The sequence below is a fragment of the Sminthopsis crassicaudata genome, chromosome 2, assembly GCF_048593235.1.
Source record: "Sminthopsis crassicaudata isolate SCR6 chromosome 2, ASM4859323v1, whole genome shotgun sequence".
Classification (NCBI taxonomy): Eukaryota; Metazoa; Chordata; class Mammalia; order Dasyuromorphia; family Dasyuridae; genus Sminthopsis; species Sminthopsis crassicaudata.
In genome coordinates, this window is record NC_133618.1 from 575793857 (window position 1) to 575812264 (window position 18408).

Consider the following 18408-nt stretch of genomic DNA (forward strand, 5'->3'; position numbering starts at 1 on the left):
GTTTCTACAATAGTAGAAAAGTTGGAAAACATACACATTTTTTGAGATCCCCAGTGCCCCCTTCCTCCTCACCCTGATTTTCCACATTCCAGGTAGAGGGAGACATTAAGATTACTCAAAGCCAGGATAAAAAAAAAAAAAAAAAAGCACTTGTCCAAATATGCCTAAAGTCCTAAAAGAAACTGATAACAGAAGAGTACAAGTATTCACAATATTGCATTTTCTTAAGTTAGTGAAATGAAGCATAATATACTAAGAGAAGAATAGTAGGGAATATACCAATTTATTTTTTGTTGTTCAATTATATCAAACTCATTTCATGATTCCATTTGGGATTTTTTGGGGGGTTAAATGATTTTCCTAGGGGCACACAGCTAGTATCTGAGTCTGGATTTGAATTCAAGACTTCTGGACTCCAGGTCAGATGTCCTATCCAATGTGCCACCTATACTCTACTATACTGAGAGATGTGGACAAACATTCTATGGAGATGATTACCTTATATGGTTGACTAAAGCAGCACTGGAATAGAGAAATGAACCACGAAGAAAATAGAATTTTGTCTTATTAAAAGAAAAGGAAATTGTTGATAATTCTGAAGCCTCCTATTCTTTAGGATTCCAAAAGGCAGGTATGGAAACACTTTCAACTTCATAATTTTTCATCTTTCTAGAAATGACATCTGACCTCAAACACATTGAGCCCATTTGGATTCGTTTCATCTTGATGTTTGGTGGGACTAGAAATGAGGCATAGGTATTAATTTGTGGGATTTGATGAGGGAGGAAAAAGAGTATGTACAGTCTATCTTCAATCCAGGGGTCTCAGAGGCCAGTCCTAAAACTAAATCAATTTTTTTTTTCCTGAGGCAAATGAGGTTAAGTGACTTGACCAGGGTCACACAGCTAAGAAGTGTTAAAGTGTCTGAGGCCACATTTGAACTCAGATCCTCTTGACTTCAGGGCTAGTGCTCTATTCACTGTGCCACCTAGCTGCTCCAAACTAAGTCACTGTATTTTTTAGTTATTGTTCAGGACACATTCTCAGGACTCTTTACCACATCTAAGAAACCATCTGCTTTGTTTCTCTTAAATAACCCAGTTTTCTTATACACAATACCTAGTTTTAGATCAAAGATTATAATTCTTTAACACTATGGAAGCATAGATGTAATTTGGAACAATTATTTTTGTACTTCTCCCACCCCCTACCAAGAGTAGATAGTGTAGTCCTATGTATGTAGTAGGCCCTTAATATGAGGCCTATGAACTTGAATTAAATGTAGTACCATTACTCATAATCATACCTCATTAAATAAAGAAAAACCAATCAGGCAAATGATGTTGTGCTAGTTTAGAGATTAACCTCTGAGACTATCATTCCCTAGAAGAAAGTCTAAGAAATGTAGTCTTTCTTCTTTCATGTCCTCAAATGATGCTGTGCAGTGATGACTGCCCACTTGCTATGGGTCGACAGCCCTGCTCTGCAGCCAGGTTATAAGACACTACTCTGATGGTGATAATGCCATTCCTCTCTCCAGGTAGGAAGTGTGTTCAAGGACAGGACTGCCCTCTTCCTATTTCTGAAGTGTAGGAACTAAGGCACAATCGCACAGGAGCCATGCGGCAATATCATCTAAAAAAGAATCTGAAGGATGTTTTCTGAGACAAGTGTGCATTTTAATAAAACAAACATCATTTCAGTTGGGTAATGAACTTCAACTATTATAGTCTTTTTCAATTGTGGTACAAAATTAAATATAATAGAAACTTTTCTTTTGGGGTTAATTACCTCATATGTGAAACTTGCACTTTTATTGACCATAACATTTGGTGCTAGTTAGCGTTTCTCACCCATATGAGTTCTCCGATGTGCACTAAAATGTGAACTGTTATTAAACCTTCTGCCACATTCACTGCATTCATAGGGCTTTTCACCTGTGTGTATTCTCTGATGTATAATAAGGCTTGAACTCTGATTGAAACTTTTCCCACACTCACCACACTTATAGGGTTTCTCTCCTGTATGAATTCGTCGATGTGTAATGAGATTTGAACGATCACTGAAACTTTTCCCACATTCAAGGCATTCATAGGGTTTTTCTCCTGTATGTATTCTCTGATGGCTGGTGAGGGTAGAACTCTTACTGAATCTTTTCCCACATTCAGGACACTGGTAGGGTTTTTCACCTGTATGAGTCCGCCAGTGAGCATTAAAATGTGAGCTATTAGTGAAACTTTTCCCACATTCACTGCACTTATGGGGTTTTTCTCCTGTGTGTATTCTCTGATGCATAATAAGGCTTGAGCTCTGATTGAAGCTTTTCCAGCATTCACCACATTTATAAGGTTTTTCTCCTGTGTGGATTCTTTGATGTGCTGTGAGGTTAGAGTGATCACTGAAGCCTTTTCCACACTCAGGACATTTGTAAGGTTTTTCTCCTGTGTGGATTCTCTGGTGGCAAATAAGATGTGAACTTCGACCAAAGGTTTTGCCACATTCATCACAATTATATGATTTCTTCTCCCCAATGTGAGCTAATCGATGTACGGCAAGGTGTGAGTTCTGATTGAAGTTTTTTCCACATTCAGAACATGTGTTTGGGTTTTCTCCTATATAAGTTCCCTGAAGTCCTATAAAATTGCCTAAATTTCTTTCCTGAGGAGATGGTAGCCCTTGTGATTCCCCTGGGAGTATTGTCCATTGCCTCTCAGTTCTGTATTCTCTTTCCCAAGTTTTCCTCCAGTTAAGATAATGAGAAACATTTCCTTTGGAGCTTCCTAGTAATGTTGCCTGTAGTTCTATTTCCTCAGAAATTTCCTGGCTTGGATTTTCCTCATTTTCATTGCCCATTTCAAAATCTGAAGAAAAAAAAAAGCATAGAAAATAGATATTACTGATCTCCTAAATGGAGAAGAATAAAAACAGTCTATGGATGAAGCATGAAGCATTTAAAACACTGAAATGAGTCCAAGATTGCTCAGTTAGTGCTCAATTATAAGTACATGATTACAAATTCAACCAGGTTCTACATATGGCCTCTGTTCTAGGTATAAGCCTCAAGAATAGTGAAGTAGGTCTTCTTAGGGACTCCATTCTTCTGTAGTATTTTTTCCTATGTTACTTTGGCATTGGTGGGTTAAAGCAAGCATAGCTGCTGCCCAACTATAAAAGAAATCTTTGTGATTTCTCTGTTTCCAACATATCCTCATTCTCTTGTGTTCACAATCACAAGTTTGATTGTTTCTTTGTTCTTACTTGTATGGGAAGTCCTCAGAATATCCTTGGAATCAGGGAGAATGACATTCCACAGCTTTTCTCCACTCTCTGGCTTAGGAATGAGAAGTTCTGCTAAAAGAAAAAGGAAATGAATCCCATAAAATTTCTCTAGAACTTATTCTGAGGTTTCCTTTACATAGAAAGAATGAAAAAGCCTAAGAAAAAAAATCCAGGAAAACTTAGGAAAGTTTAGTGTATAGATAGAGAAAATCTTAGATTCTATGATTAGAAATGTAGTAAAAATTTGCATTCTGAAGATAAATGGGCATATAAGCAAGAGTTTAGGATTTAGGTGATGGAGGAAGATTATATATTTATGTAATGTAGTATTTATAGTGGTGTTTATTAGGTAGTTTGGAAACAAGGAACTGCAAATTTCTATCACTGCTCAGTAAAGTGACCCTCTTAACCCATTCCCCATTGCTTCTGTAGTTTTCATTTCTAGCCAATAGTAGTCATGATGACATGCTCTTGAACTGAGAAAAACAAACCTTATTTGTCTCCAGTAATAGACTACTCATAGCTCTAGCATCTAGGTATCTGAGTGATTCACCCAGCTAGTTCCTGAATCAATAGAAAGATTTGCGTATGGAACATTTTAAAGATGGGAAGTCAATAGTTATTATCAGGAAAACTATACTAAACTAGTTTTCCAACCAATAAACAGATAGTGGTAGAGAAAGGACTACAACCAAAGTTTCCTAGATGAGGAAGGGGAAAACATTTTCTGCCAAGGGCCATTTGCATATTTATAACATCATTTGTAGCCCATATAAAAGTACCAACTTAAAAACTCAAGCAATAGAGGTTGTTGTACTTAGTTTTCATCTCATCATCGAACGCAATTTCCTTGGTAAGCTCAGACCAATGATTTTATAGGCCTTATATAGCCAAGGGCTTGTGATGGAAAGTGACATCTGCATCCAGAGAGATAACTATGGAGAATGAATGTGGATCAAAGCATAGTGTTTTCACCTTTTTTGTTGTTTGCTTGTTTTTCTTTTGTATTTTTTTCCTTTTTGATCTGATTTTTCTTGCACAGCATGACAAATACGGAAATATCTTTAGAAGTATTGCGTGTGTTTAACCTATATCAGGTTGCTTGCTGTCTTGAATGGGGGGAAAGAGAGGGAGAAAAATATGGAACACAAGGTTTTGCAAAAGTGAATATTGAAAACTATCTTTGTGTGTATTTGGAAAAATAAAATATTAAGAAACAAACAAAAAAAGGAAATGGATATAAAGTTCCATAGAAAGAATTGCTTACCATTGGAATTCTGAAATAGACCCTGTGACTTGAAGCTCTTGAGTTCTGTTGATGATGCCTCCTTTTCAAAATTGTTGCTATCCTCTATTACTGTTTCCTGGTTCTCCCAGTCAATACTCTTCTTGGATTCAGGTTTCCTCTTTAGAAGACTTCCTGCCATCTCTAAGACATCAAAGGGAGTAATGGTAGTCCATGGGCTCATCAGGGCATCCATCTCCTCATAAAAGGGGCAGGTCCCTGGGGTATGGTCACTTCTTGCTTTTCGATAGTGTGTCTGAAGGTTTTTAAATCTGTAACGACATTGCTCCAGAGTCCGGAGGAAGCCACATTCACGAAGTCGCTCAGCCACAATCCTGTACACTTGACGGTTCCGATGACAGGTCCGAAGTTTTTCATAAATACGAGGCTCACCAAGAATCCCCAGAAAAATCTTAGTTTCTTCATATCCCCAGTGCACTCCTGAAGAAAAGTTTAGACCTGTCAAACAAGGGCTACATAGTGTTTGGTCAATATATGTTTTCAGAATTATCCCCCATTCTGATTCCTCTTTAATTTTTTTAAGTAGTGACTTCCTAAAAAACAATCAGATTGAGAGTATTCCCTAAGATAAGATTTTTAGTAGTCAGTCTAAAACATGAATTTGTTTTTACTTACATAAATCATTCTGATATAATAGATATTCTGACTAGTCCTAAATGAGGGCTTTTGTACATATACATAACCCTGGCCCACATGCTGTCTACTATTATAATGCCCTGATTCTGTGGTATTTCAGAATGAGATGTTATAACAATAATTTATTACCAAATTCCACAAAAACCTAAGAATTCCTATCTTTGTTCTTTGACATAGTCTTCTTACCTGTGGCACTCCGAAAATGGGGTGGGGTACCAGGTCTTTCAGATAGTTCATCATTGCCCAATTCATCACCATCAGAATCCTCTGTTACAGCCCCTGAATGCAGTTCTTCCAAAGATGCTGCTGGATGGCCCAAATCCAGTTCTCTGGATCCATTCTCTATCACAACCCCTGACATTGCTATCTCCTCATGTTCCCAACTATCCCTTTCAAGTTCTTCATTTTCAATATCATGGTCCTCTTGCCCAAGGAGATCCCCTTCCACCTCTGGGGCAATGACAGCAACCCGGGGGCTCATCAGAGCATCCATCTCTTCATAGAATGGGCAAGTTCCTGGAGTGTGGGTGCTTCTTGCTTTGCGATAGTTTGTCTGAAGGTTTTTAAATCTATATCGACATTGTTCCAGAGTCCGGAGGAAACCTCGCTCTCGTAATCGCTTGGCTACAATCCGATATACCTGACGATTCCGATGACAAGTTCGAAGTTTTTCATAAATCCAAGACTCACTGAGAATCCCTAAGAAAATTTTGGTTTCTTCATAGCTCCAGTGTACACCTGCTACCTTCTCATCTTCCAAACCCTGACGCTCCGGATCTTCCCAATGTTTGACTTTTTTCATTACTGGTGCTTGACCAAGTTTTGCTCGTTCTCCACTCATTAGAGAATCTCCTGAATCTTCCTTCTCCTTAGAGCCTTGAAAATCTGGATTTTGCAGTTTTTCTTCTTGCTCTAAAGAGGAAATCATATTGGACCTGGGAATTGTAAATCCTGTTCACAAGGAAACAGAGAGCATAGTGGTTTATGATAAAGAAATTACTGGATTTTTTTATTTCCCCTGTGTCAAAGGAAGAGGAAGAAAAGGAAGTCTATTTGTTATTTGTGATTAAAAGCAAAACACTTGTCAAAGTTCTAAGGAAAGCAATCTTACTGAAGCATAATAGATTAGGAGCTTAACAGGGAAGAGTGTTCTTACTCTGTGAGACACCATTCTGGTTATTCTCCCGAGTTTGATCTTGGCAGAGATCTTGTGGAACTGGGTTTAACTGCCCTTGTGCTTCCTGAGAGAAGTATATGGCCACATCTCCAAAAGTCATCAGCTCCTGAAATAATGAAAAAATTGTCTCATTCTGAAATGATTAACAATAGAAAAATACAGTTGCTCTAAATTTATTTTCAGTTCTGAGGATGGCAAGCCTGCTAGGTGAAAGAAACACACAAAGAATGAAGAAGCATCTAGTAATTTAAAGCAATCATGTAAATTTGAACAAGCCTACGACCTAAGCAGTTGTGGGATTAAAAAAAAAAAAAAAAGTAAAAACATGTTCCTTAGCCCTGGATTATGTTTTTTTTTTTTTTTTTTTTTTTTAAATTCTTAAACTTTTTCCACTGGTGACTCCTTTTCACCCGAGAAATGTTTAAGTGACTCCAGGTACATAGATACAAAAATAGGTTTATAAATCAAATACTGATAATAAATCAATTTCGTGACCACTCACATTCAGTTAGGAGACTACATATGGGGTTATGGACCCCATATTGAATATGGGGTTATGGACCACAGTTTAAGAAACTGGGATCTATGTCAGAAGGTTCAGGGCACATTCTGTAGGCTAATGGAGTTTTGAAGCCTATTTTCCAAGATATTTAGTCTTGTCTGCTACATATAATCATTGGCTGGGTAAGGTGGAAAGAGGGAAACTGGAGCAATATTCTTCATGGGTTAAATAGTTCTAAATGGAGGGAATGGCACAGGAATATATTCAAATAGGAGTGGTAAGACATAAAGGAAATAGCAGCTTACCTGGGACCTGTCCATTATCTCCTGATTACCACTATTTGCTTCCATAGGAAGATCAAGCACCTGAGAAGTAGGTAGAGCTAAAGGAAAAAAGAATCATCAAATCATAACTGTTTCCAATCTTTTTATAGGGCAATACTTCTAGATGAGTAAAGGAGATACGTTATTTCTGTTGTCTCTGCCTTTCTTGTCTTTCTGTCTTTTCTTGTCTGTCTGTCTTTCTGCCAAAGAGATTTGAAAAAAAGTGAAATGAGAAATACCTAAGGAATGCACTACAGATTTTGTCTTTTCATTTTCAACCAATTTTTTCCCCTGAGCTTTGTGACACACTTGTCACTTAAATAGTTCTGTAACATATGACTGAGAATTATTGCATTCAGGGATCCAAACTTATTCTGTGGCGTTGCCACTAACCAGGCCTGGGTCCCTACCCCCTCATTTATTAGGACTATATAGCCTTTTCTACTCTTTTCTTTCCCCTTGCAACTCCCATTCCCCTCTCCCAATCTACACAGTGATTCTATGAGACTAAAGAATAGCTTTTCCTCTAACCATCTATAGAAATTACTAAGAAGTCTACAAATAGAATTTCTAAAGATTCAAATAAAGGTACTAGTTTTGTACACAATCCTTTCCAAAAGACAGAAAAATGTCCCCATAACACCGTTTCTGCTCTCAAAGCTGTCCAGGTTTCCACAACTCCATAAACTTCCAACAAGTGTTCCCTCTTTCCTTCTAGTTACTTACCACTTTCCTGAAGGGAATGGGGCTCTATCTTAGGATCACAGATCAGCTCTTTCTCTGGATCTAGGTGTAATCTCTCTGCGTTCTCCTGGAATGTACATTTGGATTTTGTCTGTGTTTGCTTCAGTTGGATACTTAGTGAATTGGGTACTGATCCTGTAGCTGTTACCATCTCTGTGAGTACTTCCTGCCCTTTCATAACGCCTGGGACCTAGGAAAAGCCCACAATTCCTGTCACTGCACAGCCTTCTAAAAGTGGGCAGAATCTTGTAAGTTAAAATATAATCATCCAAACTGTTCTAGGATTCCCTAAGATACAAAGAAAAAACCAGGCTTATTGAAATTCTTCAAGTTATCAGTGAATAGTAGAGACATCCAAGCACTTCTGCTAGAATCAGGTTTAGCTATCAGGTGCCATGCAACTTGTCTACCCAGTTTTCCTGGCATCTGCTCCTAACGCTTTGAGACACTGACCATCTCTACTTAAACATTCCTTAAACAACCATACCAAAAACAATAAAATGATTTGCAGGAATGTTGGTGGGACTCAGTGTTTTCACTGTACTTAGGGGCTATTATCTCTGTCTTATAGATGGTTAAAGTAATGCAAACCAAGAGTTGCCCAGGTCTTAGCTAATAAACTAGTAAGACTACTGTGATGTCTCATTGTTCCAAGGGAATGAGCCTGAGTTCCTAAAAATTATGGCAGTAAAAAACAAATTCTGGCAGTTCTACTGGGCTAGAAAGGCTTGATAAATGATCCCCACAATAGATCTTCTACTTTCCCTGGATCAAACTGGCCCATTGACAATAGACCAACCATTATATAATAAATTCTTTTTTTCCATGGCTATCTATGAAATAAAGAAACATGGCCCTACTCCTATGATGTTCTTCTTCAGCAGTAATGGTAGAACAGTAGTGTAAAAGGAATTAAAGAGTACTAAGAATTATATAGCTTTAAAATTATAAAAATCAATTCAGCTATTGATACTCTTAATGTGAAATTTGTCTAGCAAATGAATAGTCATATTTGTGAAGGAATTCAATCATGCCAATCCTGACACACTCAATATCAAGGAAACAAGCAGACGAAAGGAAGTTTTAATCAAATGGAAAGATTGTGCATAGCTTTTCCTTAGAAAGACTACTAGTTCCTGAAGTCAGGAGGACCTGAGTTCAAATTCGGCCTCAGACACTTAATACTTCCTAGCTGAGTGGCCCTGGGCAAGTCACTTAACTTTTGACTCAATTAAAAAAAAAAAACCAACCAAACAAACAAACAAACAAAAATCTCACTGAACGAGGACAAGGAACTGATCCCAAAATTGAATAAGAGGAGGAAAAATGGGCTGGACTGCATCTGGAAAATTGGGCAATGCTTTTAATAAACTCATGATCTTCCCTGGGGGGGGGGAAAGGACTTTATTTTTAAGACACATATTCTTCTGGTATTGTTGTATACAGGAGTCTCCAAATACCAGTCTTCAACGAATTAAAAGTTGCAAGACATGGAGAGACATGGTAGACACATAAGTATTCCATTATATGTTACCAGTGAAGAATTGTTCAAACAAAGCAGTTAAAAGATATCATCAGAAAAGTGTGTTACTAAAAGAGAAGTGAACTGATTATATAGTAAGAACAAGAGATAAACAGTGATCACTCATCTGCTCCTGTGCATGTCTGCAATAGCAGAAGATCTTCAGCACTACCCACTGTCCTTGTGGGAAGACATGAACAAGGGTAGCATAGAATAGGTTATGATCTACACCAGTGAAGGGAGTCCTCATATCAACAAGATCACAAGTGCAGCGAATTATTTGTAAGGTATTTCTAAGCACTGATGATACAAAATGAAACACTCCCTGCTTCAGGGAACTTATATTTTCATTGGTAGCAATGGGATGTGGGATCTTTCAAGATATTTTTCCTTTCCATAAGAGTTAGCAAGGAAGAGCTATTTATTTTTTGAACATATTCTCTTAATACTGCAAGGGAAATTTCCTGTCACCTTAGCAACAATAAGGTGCCATGCTTTACCCACACTGCTGCCAGGTAAAAGCCATATTCATGTAGCTCTATTTTTATGAAACAAAGGTATCTCATTCTCACCTTCTGTTCTGAGCTGCCAGGTTCTCTTTGCAAATTTTCCACCAGGGCTACTGCCTCTTCTCCACTCTCTGGATGCTGTTCTCTAACCCACGACTGGATTTCTCTAGGAAGAACAGTCAGGAACTGCTCCAGCACCAGCAGCTCTAGAATCTGTTCTTTGGTGCACTTCTCTGGTCTCAACCACTGACGACAGAGTTCTCGGAGTTGGTTCAAAGCTTCACGTGGTCCTGCTGCCTCCTGGTATCTGAACTGCCAGAACTGCTGACAGGAAGCCTCAGGACCGTGGTCACTTCCAGGAAGGAAAGATCCCTGATGCCAATGGGACTCATCTTCCAGTTTCACTACAAGGAATCCATCTTGTGTTTGAGGAGCCCAGGTCTGAGGGTCTAAAACAACTGCCATTGTCCAGTTAAAGAAGAGGTTTTGTTCTTATGGTTGGATCTCTCTCTCTCTCTCTCTTTTTTTTTTCCTGGCAAGCTAACTCTTGTCTCTGGCTAGGGACCACTGAGTGGAACTCTTCCAGAAGGCTCTAGGTATAGAGAGAAACAACAATACCATCAATAGACGTTACCTGAGAGATATTAATCCATCCATCCTAGTAACATAAAATATCTCCTTGTTTATTCCTTTCCCAGGCCTCTTTAACAGAGAAAGGTCTATGCCTATCTACCCTTCCATCAGGATAGCACTACAACTTCGGGCCCACAACAATGTTGGGAGGACATACGAGGCAGTACCACGGCCAGTAGCAGCTCCTGAGCTGGGAAAGGGTTTTAGGAAAGGGAGGATGGTTGTTTTCCCCATTATTCTCCATCCCCTGTTCTCCCCGGGCCCCGAGGTTTTTGGCCGAGCCAATGAACCCTAGATCTTTAGTGATGGAAGGCGCTTTTGGGAAGAGCGCAATCCCCGCCTTTTACAGGTAAGAAAAATTTGTGGAGAGAAGTCAAGTGATTTGTTAAGGTCCTACAAATAAACTAATGGCATAAAAAGAGCTCTGGTTTAAACTTGATTAGGGGATTCAAACCCGGGCCTTCTAACAGAACCGTCCCCCGAGTTAACGTGTGCCGCCTTTCACTGGGTGTACTCTTGGGACCGTTTCTTTGTGAGCATCAGTCAACTTAGGGGAAGCGGGAACACACGCAAAACACTCCGGGGCCCACGGACACGCCTCGGCCACAGCACGAACTATGGGGAAAAGAGAGAAGGGGGAGGATTTCCCGGGGCCCGGGAAGTAAGGCTGAGAAGGGACGCTGCCCCTGAGAACCTCCCTCCCCGGCCGGAGAAGTCCACCTCCCATCCCCTCCCTTCGCAGGCCTGAGGGCCTCGGGCAGCGTCCAGCCCTCATAGTCCCGCCCCTTTCCCGTGCTGCTGCCGGAGCCCCGCCCCGCGCGGGAAGGTCTGCTCACTCCCGCGGGACCGCCAGCTCTTCGGGGAGTCCGCGCTCCCCGCGGCCTCCTAGTCCGCCCCTCAGTCGCCTCAGTTTCAGGGTCCGAGCCGACAGACAGACACAACCACAGCTACACAGGAAGCGGAAATGCGGACCCTTCGACCAGGGACCCAGGTTGAGTCAAAGCAACTACGTTTCCCAAAAGCCTCCTCGCGCTCTCCTCGCCCCGCAAGACCAGCCAATGGAAAAAGGGTAACTTAGGGCGCGATTTCTCACGGACCTATCATCGGCGGAGAAGGGTGGGCGCTTCTTACTTCTAGGTTCCCAGTGCTGGGAGGCCGTTTCTTGGACTGGGCCGTTAAGAGTCGTCCGCCACCCCGTGGGCGCGCAAAAGCCCCAAAGCGACGACTCCGGGGCGGGGCCTCGTAGGGGGCGAGGCCGGCCCGACGCGGTCCGGCCCCCCAGTAGAGTCGGGCTTGACTGCAACTGGCCGGGAGAGCAAGCGCGCCCCGCCCAGTAATGATTCCATTCATTCGTTGGACGGCCGCGGCACGGCGCCGGCGACCTGTGAGGACTGCGGGCCCGGGCCCCAACCTGGCCCGAGATGTGAATGCCCGCTGTGCCCGGAGGCAGCCGGCTGGGGGAAACGCCCCCGCCCTGGAGAGCGGACCGCCGCACTGGAACGTCGGCTTCGCCACGAACTCGCGGCGTGACCACGGGCAAGTCGCTCACTTCTCTGGCCTCCTAATGGCCACTGAGGTGTCTTAAATCCTAGGACCCGGGGTGAATGGCTGAGGGGGCGCTGCCGCCCCGGGCAAAGTCCTGCCCCCGCAGCGCGTGTTTGAGCGAGAGAGGAAAAGGGGATTGAGGGCGGATAGCAGAAAGTGACAGGCCGGCCCTGGGCCGAGAGCGCAAGGCCGGGGCTCGGGACACCGAGCGCTCGTCCTGACTGCCGTGGACTTGTGCTCATCCTCCTGAGCCCCGGTCTCCTCATCCAGGCCAAGGGCTCGCGGGGCGCTGCCTCTGCTTCCCACAAGCCAGTGGTCCATGAGAGAGAGGATGCGAAAGCATTAACTCAAACAAGTGAAGCCATAATTACCGGGAGATGAGAAGTTGGACGGCTCTTTTTTTTTTTTTTTTTTTTTCTTTTCTCCTCTCATTTCTGTGCACTTAAAGGGAGGCACGTGACTATCGTTCCTCTCCTCTGAACCTAGAAGTTGTCTTGCAGACCGCGAGTGACTTCCTCCTTCACTGGGAATGCGCAGGGTTGGATTCGGGGTCTCTAATCCGCTTCCATTCTGAATCTTGCGGAGTCCTTTTTTATGGAAGCGGACACTGGACAGAACATCAGGTGCTATGCGGTCCAGTGATGGGCACACCTAGCAGAGAAAACCACGGCACTATATATACATCCTCCGCCTGGCTCAGGTTTCTCCTTTTGGAACTTGTGACTAAGATTTCTATGAGTTCTATGGATGGACGGGATGCAGCCTTTGAATTCTAAGGTCTTTGCTATGTAAAACCAACATCTGTATGTAGTGCATGTTTAATAGAAGAAACAGCGCTGGGTTCTGTCTTTCCCCGGGTCATTCAGCCTTTTTTGGTGCATGGGCACCTGGGGTCTTCTGAAGTCTTAAAGAAAATGGGAATTGTGATAGAGAACAGTCAAACGTGGAGACTATAGATTCCCACACAATTCATGTCCGCATTCATCCTCTATCTTCAGGGAAAAGGATAGATGCGATTTCTAAAGTTATGTTTTGAAGCATAATACCCGAGACATTGGGTTCTTTCTGTGTTTGTATAGATTGGCCTTTTAAACAGAGTGAGCTTAAAAAGTGAACTGCAATTTCCTTACCCCAAAGGATGCTTCTCAACAAAACCTTGACAATTCATCTTTGTAGAACATAACTTACCTGCTCCCAGCTACTAGGTATTTATGGAGACTAGATATCCCAATGATCACTAATTGTCAATGGGGGTTTATTTGGAAGAAAACATCCCTCTAGTCTCTCTGCTATTAAGTAAGAATAGCTGAAGCAGTAGGAGGCAGCTAGAAAGGCAGATTCAACAAAAAGTTTTGATATGGGTCAAGAAGGAGCTGTGTGAAAGACTGAGAATTCACAGATTCATTAGAACCATGAAGTGATTTGGAGACACTATATATGGCAGTATGTAAAATGGAATAAAAAACTCAATTTGTTTAGATTTAATGATTTTGTTATTAAAGCAGTTTGGCAAATATGCTCTTCTTTAAGAGGGACTAATGGGATGTTCCTCTAGTTCTTATTTGTTGTCAAAGAACAATCTTTGGGATGCACTATATCTTAGTTGAAAATATGTTGATGAAGATAAAATATAAGAGTGAAACCTTATAAGCATAAGCTATGGAGCATAGTTTTGACAGAACTGTGGATAAACCTGTTAAAAAACCTGTCAGAAAACTAAAATTGACAGATTAAATTAAGCAGACTTATGCTTCAGTTAATATTTCATGCTTTTTATGCTTTCTTACTGATTTAGTACTATAACTAATTCATTTTATGTGCAATTATTTTATAATTTGTTTATAAATATGCAAGTTAAGTTCTGGTTAAGAAATCTCCATTTCCAATTATATGTAAAGTATCCAGGCCAGTAAGTTACCACCACCAATATTTGGAAACATTTTTCACCTGACACAATCAACCAGGAGTAATATAAAATGACTTATAATTAAACACTCTTACTAGGACATGCCTCATCTTAAAAACTAATAAAAATGAGGGCAGATTTTCTTAGGAGTACATTTCTTTATAACTATTAGGATTATATTAGATCTATAGATTTAATATAGAGGATTTAGAGCTAAAGTTTAGAGATTACCTAGTTCAATCTTGTCATCTGAAGACTGGTTATTTAAATAAGGTAGAAGAGAAATAAATGCTAAGTACTTATACTGTCAATTACATTTTAAAAATGATAAATGGTCTAAACTGGCCATTAAGAATATGAGTAGGGTGATTGTTTAAGATACATTGTTTCAATGAACCTTTATTTGATTAGTATATTTAGGTCTGAATACATTCACTAAGGCCAGTTACAAAGAATCTAATGTTAAAGTCAGTCAGATGAACAAATATTGAGGGCCAGCTCTGTCTCACAAAAGCCAAATAAATCACACTTTAAAGAAAAGGTATTTTTAAAAACCCAAATCAATTTTCAGGATATAATTTTAAATTGTAGCTGAAGATGAAATAATGACAAATGAAGTATGCATTATCTAAGGGAATGAACATTTCTGTTACATGATCAGACAGCTAAAGAAAGTTTGTTTCCTGTCCTTGAACATTTTTTTTTCCTGCTGCTTAAAAGCTATTAAGAGAACAATCAACCAATAAATATCGATCACTTATTTTGTGCAAGGCACTATGTAGGGCTCTGGAATAGCTATGACTGAACATACTCTCCATTTGTTCCAACTGCCCAGCTAGTTCCACGAGTTGGGGCTACAATAGGCTTGGTGAAATCCTATATACAACAGAGGGTCCCAAAACTTTCTTTGAACTGGAACTATCTTTTATTTCTCTGAGGTATAGTGAAATCATTTTTAGGGGGAGAGAGGAAAGGTTGCAGAAGAATGTTAATAAAGTCTCTGAACTTGGGAGTGGGATGAAGCAGTTTGACAATTCAAATACTCAAGGAGATAAATACCAACTGTCTTTCTCATTCTATCAGGCCTCTGGCAAACTATCACAGGTTGGACAATTGTGACTGGCAGTAGTGACAACTGTTGTGACAACTGTTGTGACAACTGGCTTGGTTTATTAGGTAGACTTCAGTCCTAATCCACTGAGTGGGACTTCCTAATATAGAAACACATGATTTTGAACCACACAAGTTAAAGGACTGAGTCAGCAGAGGGACAGGAATATTTTATTAAAAGAATGAAGGACCATGGGACCTAAAAATTCATCTTGAGTCCAGGTTCCATGGGCAGAGGGAGGAGACAGCTTCTTAATTCCCAGAAATACCTTCTCTGCCTGTCTTCTGCCCCACTAATAACCCCCTTCAGCTGTTCTCCCACCATCTTCACTGTTGAAAGAATCAGGGACTACAGGCACAAAGCCATAGCAGTGTCAAACAGAAATGAGCACAAGCCATAGAATGACCTCCCACAAGGGTCTAAGACTCAGACCAGATGACATGAACACCAGTACTTCTTTAGAAATAAGTTTTTAGTATGCAATATACTACTTGATAGACTGCTAGAGCTGGATATACAAGAGAAATAATCTATAGAGAAATACAAGTGCATAGAATGAGTTTCTATAAAATGATTATAGGGCTATGTATCTGTGTGTAGTGTTAAGTGGGGAAAAAAAAGTTTCCTCCAGCAGTGAACTGTCTCCCACTATATGAGGAAGAAAATTATTAATCACCAATAGTAGAAGTTACCAGGTCTCAACTAGGCCTCTACCTCTGGAGATAAATATTCTCAACAACAAATTCTATTTCCCCAGTGTAGCTTTCTTACTCTGATAGGGCTACTACATGATTAGCTTAATGGACAACTGTTAAATTCACTTCAGTTAATAAATTTCAAGATCTGGGAGGCCCAGCCCCTATCAGTGGATTGCAGCTCAGTTTTCAGTTACAGCTTTCTCTGTGCTCCTGGCATATTACAGAAACAAAAAAGGGCTATCTATTCCTCCTTTCTCCATTACAAGGCAGTATTGCCCTATCTAATATCTTTGATCTTAGAAGCATAGCCTAAAATACTTAATCCAAGAAGAAAATATTTAGTGGCAGCACAACAGAATGGAATGAAGGCACCGTAGCAACAACAAGCTGGGGGAAAGAAAAAGCATTCATTTGAATCTCTGGACTTTTTCTGAGCAATCTGACCCATTTTGCAGATGTTTTTTTTTCCCTCACAAGTGGAAATAGTCTCCCTATTTTACCAAGGGGAAAATCTTAGGCACAAGGAAGCAGACAGGGATTTAAGCAGTGAATTGCTGGCAGAACCAGATACATGATTCATATTGCCTGACTTTCCTGTCTTGTTTCTTTTAAGCTCTTCAAACTACAAGGTAGCAAATACCAGGATGAGCAATGTTAAGATTTTGGCAAAAAGTTCTATAGGACTTTAAAGTGAGTAGACCTCTCAATGGGATGTTAGATACAATTTTTTTGTTAGAACTACTCCTTTAGGATGCTTGTGGCTTTCCTCTTATCAGTTTCCTGACAGCAAACTTTTCCCATACTTGCTACATCAATAGAGCTTCTCTTTCATGTGAGTTCTCTGATGTGTAATAAAATTGGAACTATTACTAAAGCCTTTCCCACATTCTGGACACTTGTAGGGCTTTTCTCCTGTGTGTATTCTTTGATGTATGATAAGAACAGAATTCCAACTAAAGCCTTTCCCACATTCGGGACATCTATAAGGTTTGTCCCCTAGATGAGCTCTCTGGTGCATGACAAGGATTGATCCCCGGCTGAAGCTTTTTCCACACATGAGGCATTTATATGGCTTCTCTCCTGTGTGAGTTCTCTGATGGACCACAAGTTGTGATCGCTGGCTGAAACATTTCCCACACTCAGAGCACTTATAGGGCTTCTCTCCTGTGTGGATTCTCTGGTGTTTAATAAGGTTGGAACTCCAGCTAAAGCTTTCCCCACATGTCAGACATTCATAGGGTTTCTCTCCTGTGTGCATTCCTTGATGGGCAATCAAACTAGAACTCTGGCTGAAACTTTTCCCACACTCACCACATTTATAGGGCTTCTCCACCATGTGGGTTCTTCGGTGTGTGGCCAGATTTGAGCTCCGGCTAAAGCTTTTTCCACATTCGTTGCACTGATAGGGCTTTTCTCCTGTATGAGTTCTTCGGTGTGTAATAAGGGCTGAGCTCTGACTGAATCTTTGTCCACAGTCAGTACATTTATATGGTTTCTCTCCTGTGTGGATTCTCTGGTGCCTAATTAAGTTAGAGTTGTAACTAAAGCTTTCACCACACTCTTTACATTCATAGGGTTTCTCTCCAGTGTGAATTCCCTGGTGTGTATTAAGGCTAGAACGGTTACCAAAGCTCTTTCCACACTCCAGGCATGAATATGGTTTTTCTCCTGTGTGGGTTCGCTGATGAGCAATAAGATTGGGACTTCTGCTGAAACTTTTCCCACACTCAGCACACTGGAAGGGTTTTTCCCCTGTGTGGATTCTCTGGTGTGTTATTAGGTTTGCACTCCGGCTAAAACTTTTCCCACAATCTCTGCATTTATAAGGTTTCTCCCCAGTATGAGTTGTTTGGTGTCTACTAAAGTTTGAGCCATCACTAAAGCTTTTTCCACATTCATCACATTTATAGTATTTCTCTCCTGTATGGGTCCTCTCATGTGTAATAAGATGTGATTTTCGACTGAAGGTTTTCCCACACTGAGGGCATTCATAGGGCTTCTCACCTAAATAGGTACCCTGAAGGCCTATGAATTGTCCTATTTCCCTGTCCTGTGAAATAGTTTCCCCATATTTCTCTACTTGGAAATTTCCCTGAGGCCTTTCTAACCCAAAGTCTCTCTCAAAGTCACTTCCCCAAGCAGAATGCTGAATGCCTTCCCCTTCAGGCCTTTCTGATAACATCATATTTTCTTCCACTGTTTCAAACATTTCTTGATTTGAATTCTCTTCATTTTCACTCTGGATCTCAAAATCTAAAAGGACCAAGAAAAAACATGTTTAAAAAACAATTTCTTTCATTGAAAAAGGAAACAAACTTAAAAAAAAAAAAAAAAAAAAAAAAAGGAAAGGCTAAAATTAAATTTCTGATGATAATTTAAAAGGTTTGAGAGTTCAAGAAGTTGAATCTCTGCTTTATTTCCTTTAAGCTACTTGTCCAACTATCCTCACAACCATCTCACCTGAGTAGAAATGACTGTATCAGAATCTTCCTTTTTTTCCCAAAGCTTAGAAATATT

The 18408-nt window shown here is 40.5% G+C and overlaps 1 protein-coding gene across 7 annotated transcripts in view; it reads right to left on the bottom strand.

Annotated features, from left to right (window-relative positions):
* Positions 1 to 1783: 1783 nt before the first annotated feature.
* The window catches only part of ZSCAN2 (zinc finger and SCAN domain containing 2), a 41303-nt gene continuing 24678 nt past the window's right edge, over positions 1784 to 18408 (bottom strand). The window contains exons 1-9 of one of the 7 annotated variants that reach the window (XM_074295319.1): positions 11729 to 11746; positions 10062 to 10590; positions 7950 to 8157; positions 7206 to 7282; positions 6378 to 6504; positions 5408 to 6172; positions 4547 to 5023; positions 3259 to 3351; positions 1784 to 2861 (exon numbers count right to left, since the gene is read on the bottom strand). In XM_074295319.1, coding sequence (XP_074151420.1) covers positions 1840 to 2861; positions 3259 to 3351; positions 4547 to 5023; positions 5408 to 6172; positions 6378 to 6504; positions 7206 to 7282; positions 7950 to 8157; positions 10062 to 10463 — 3171 coding nt within the window. In that variant the 5' untranslated portion in view covers positions 10464 to 10590; positions 11729 to 11746 and the 3' untranslated portion in view covers positions 1784 to 1839. Of the gene's footprint in view, positions 2862 to 3258; positions 3352 to 4546; positions 5024 to 5407; positions 6173 to 6377; positions 6505 to 7205; positions 7283 to 7949; positions 8158 to 10061; positions 11359 to 11467; positions 11626 to 11728; positions 18145 to 18408 lie in introns of those variants that run through there. The other 6 variants (XM_074295321.1, XM_074295317.1, XM_074295323.1 and 3 more) reach the window with 6 other exon arrangements.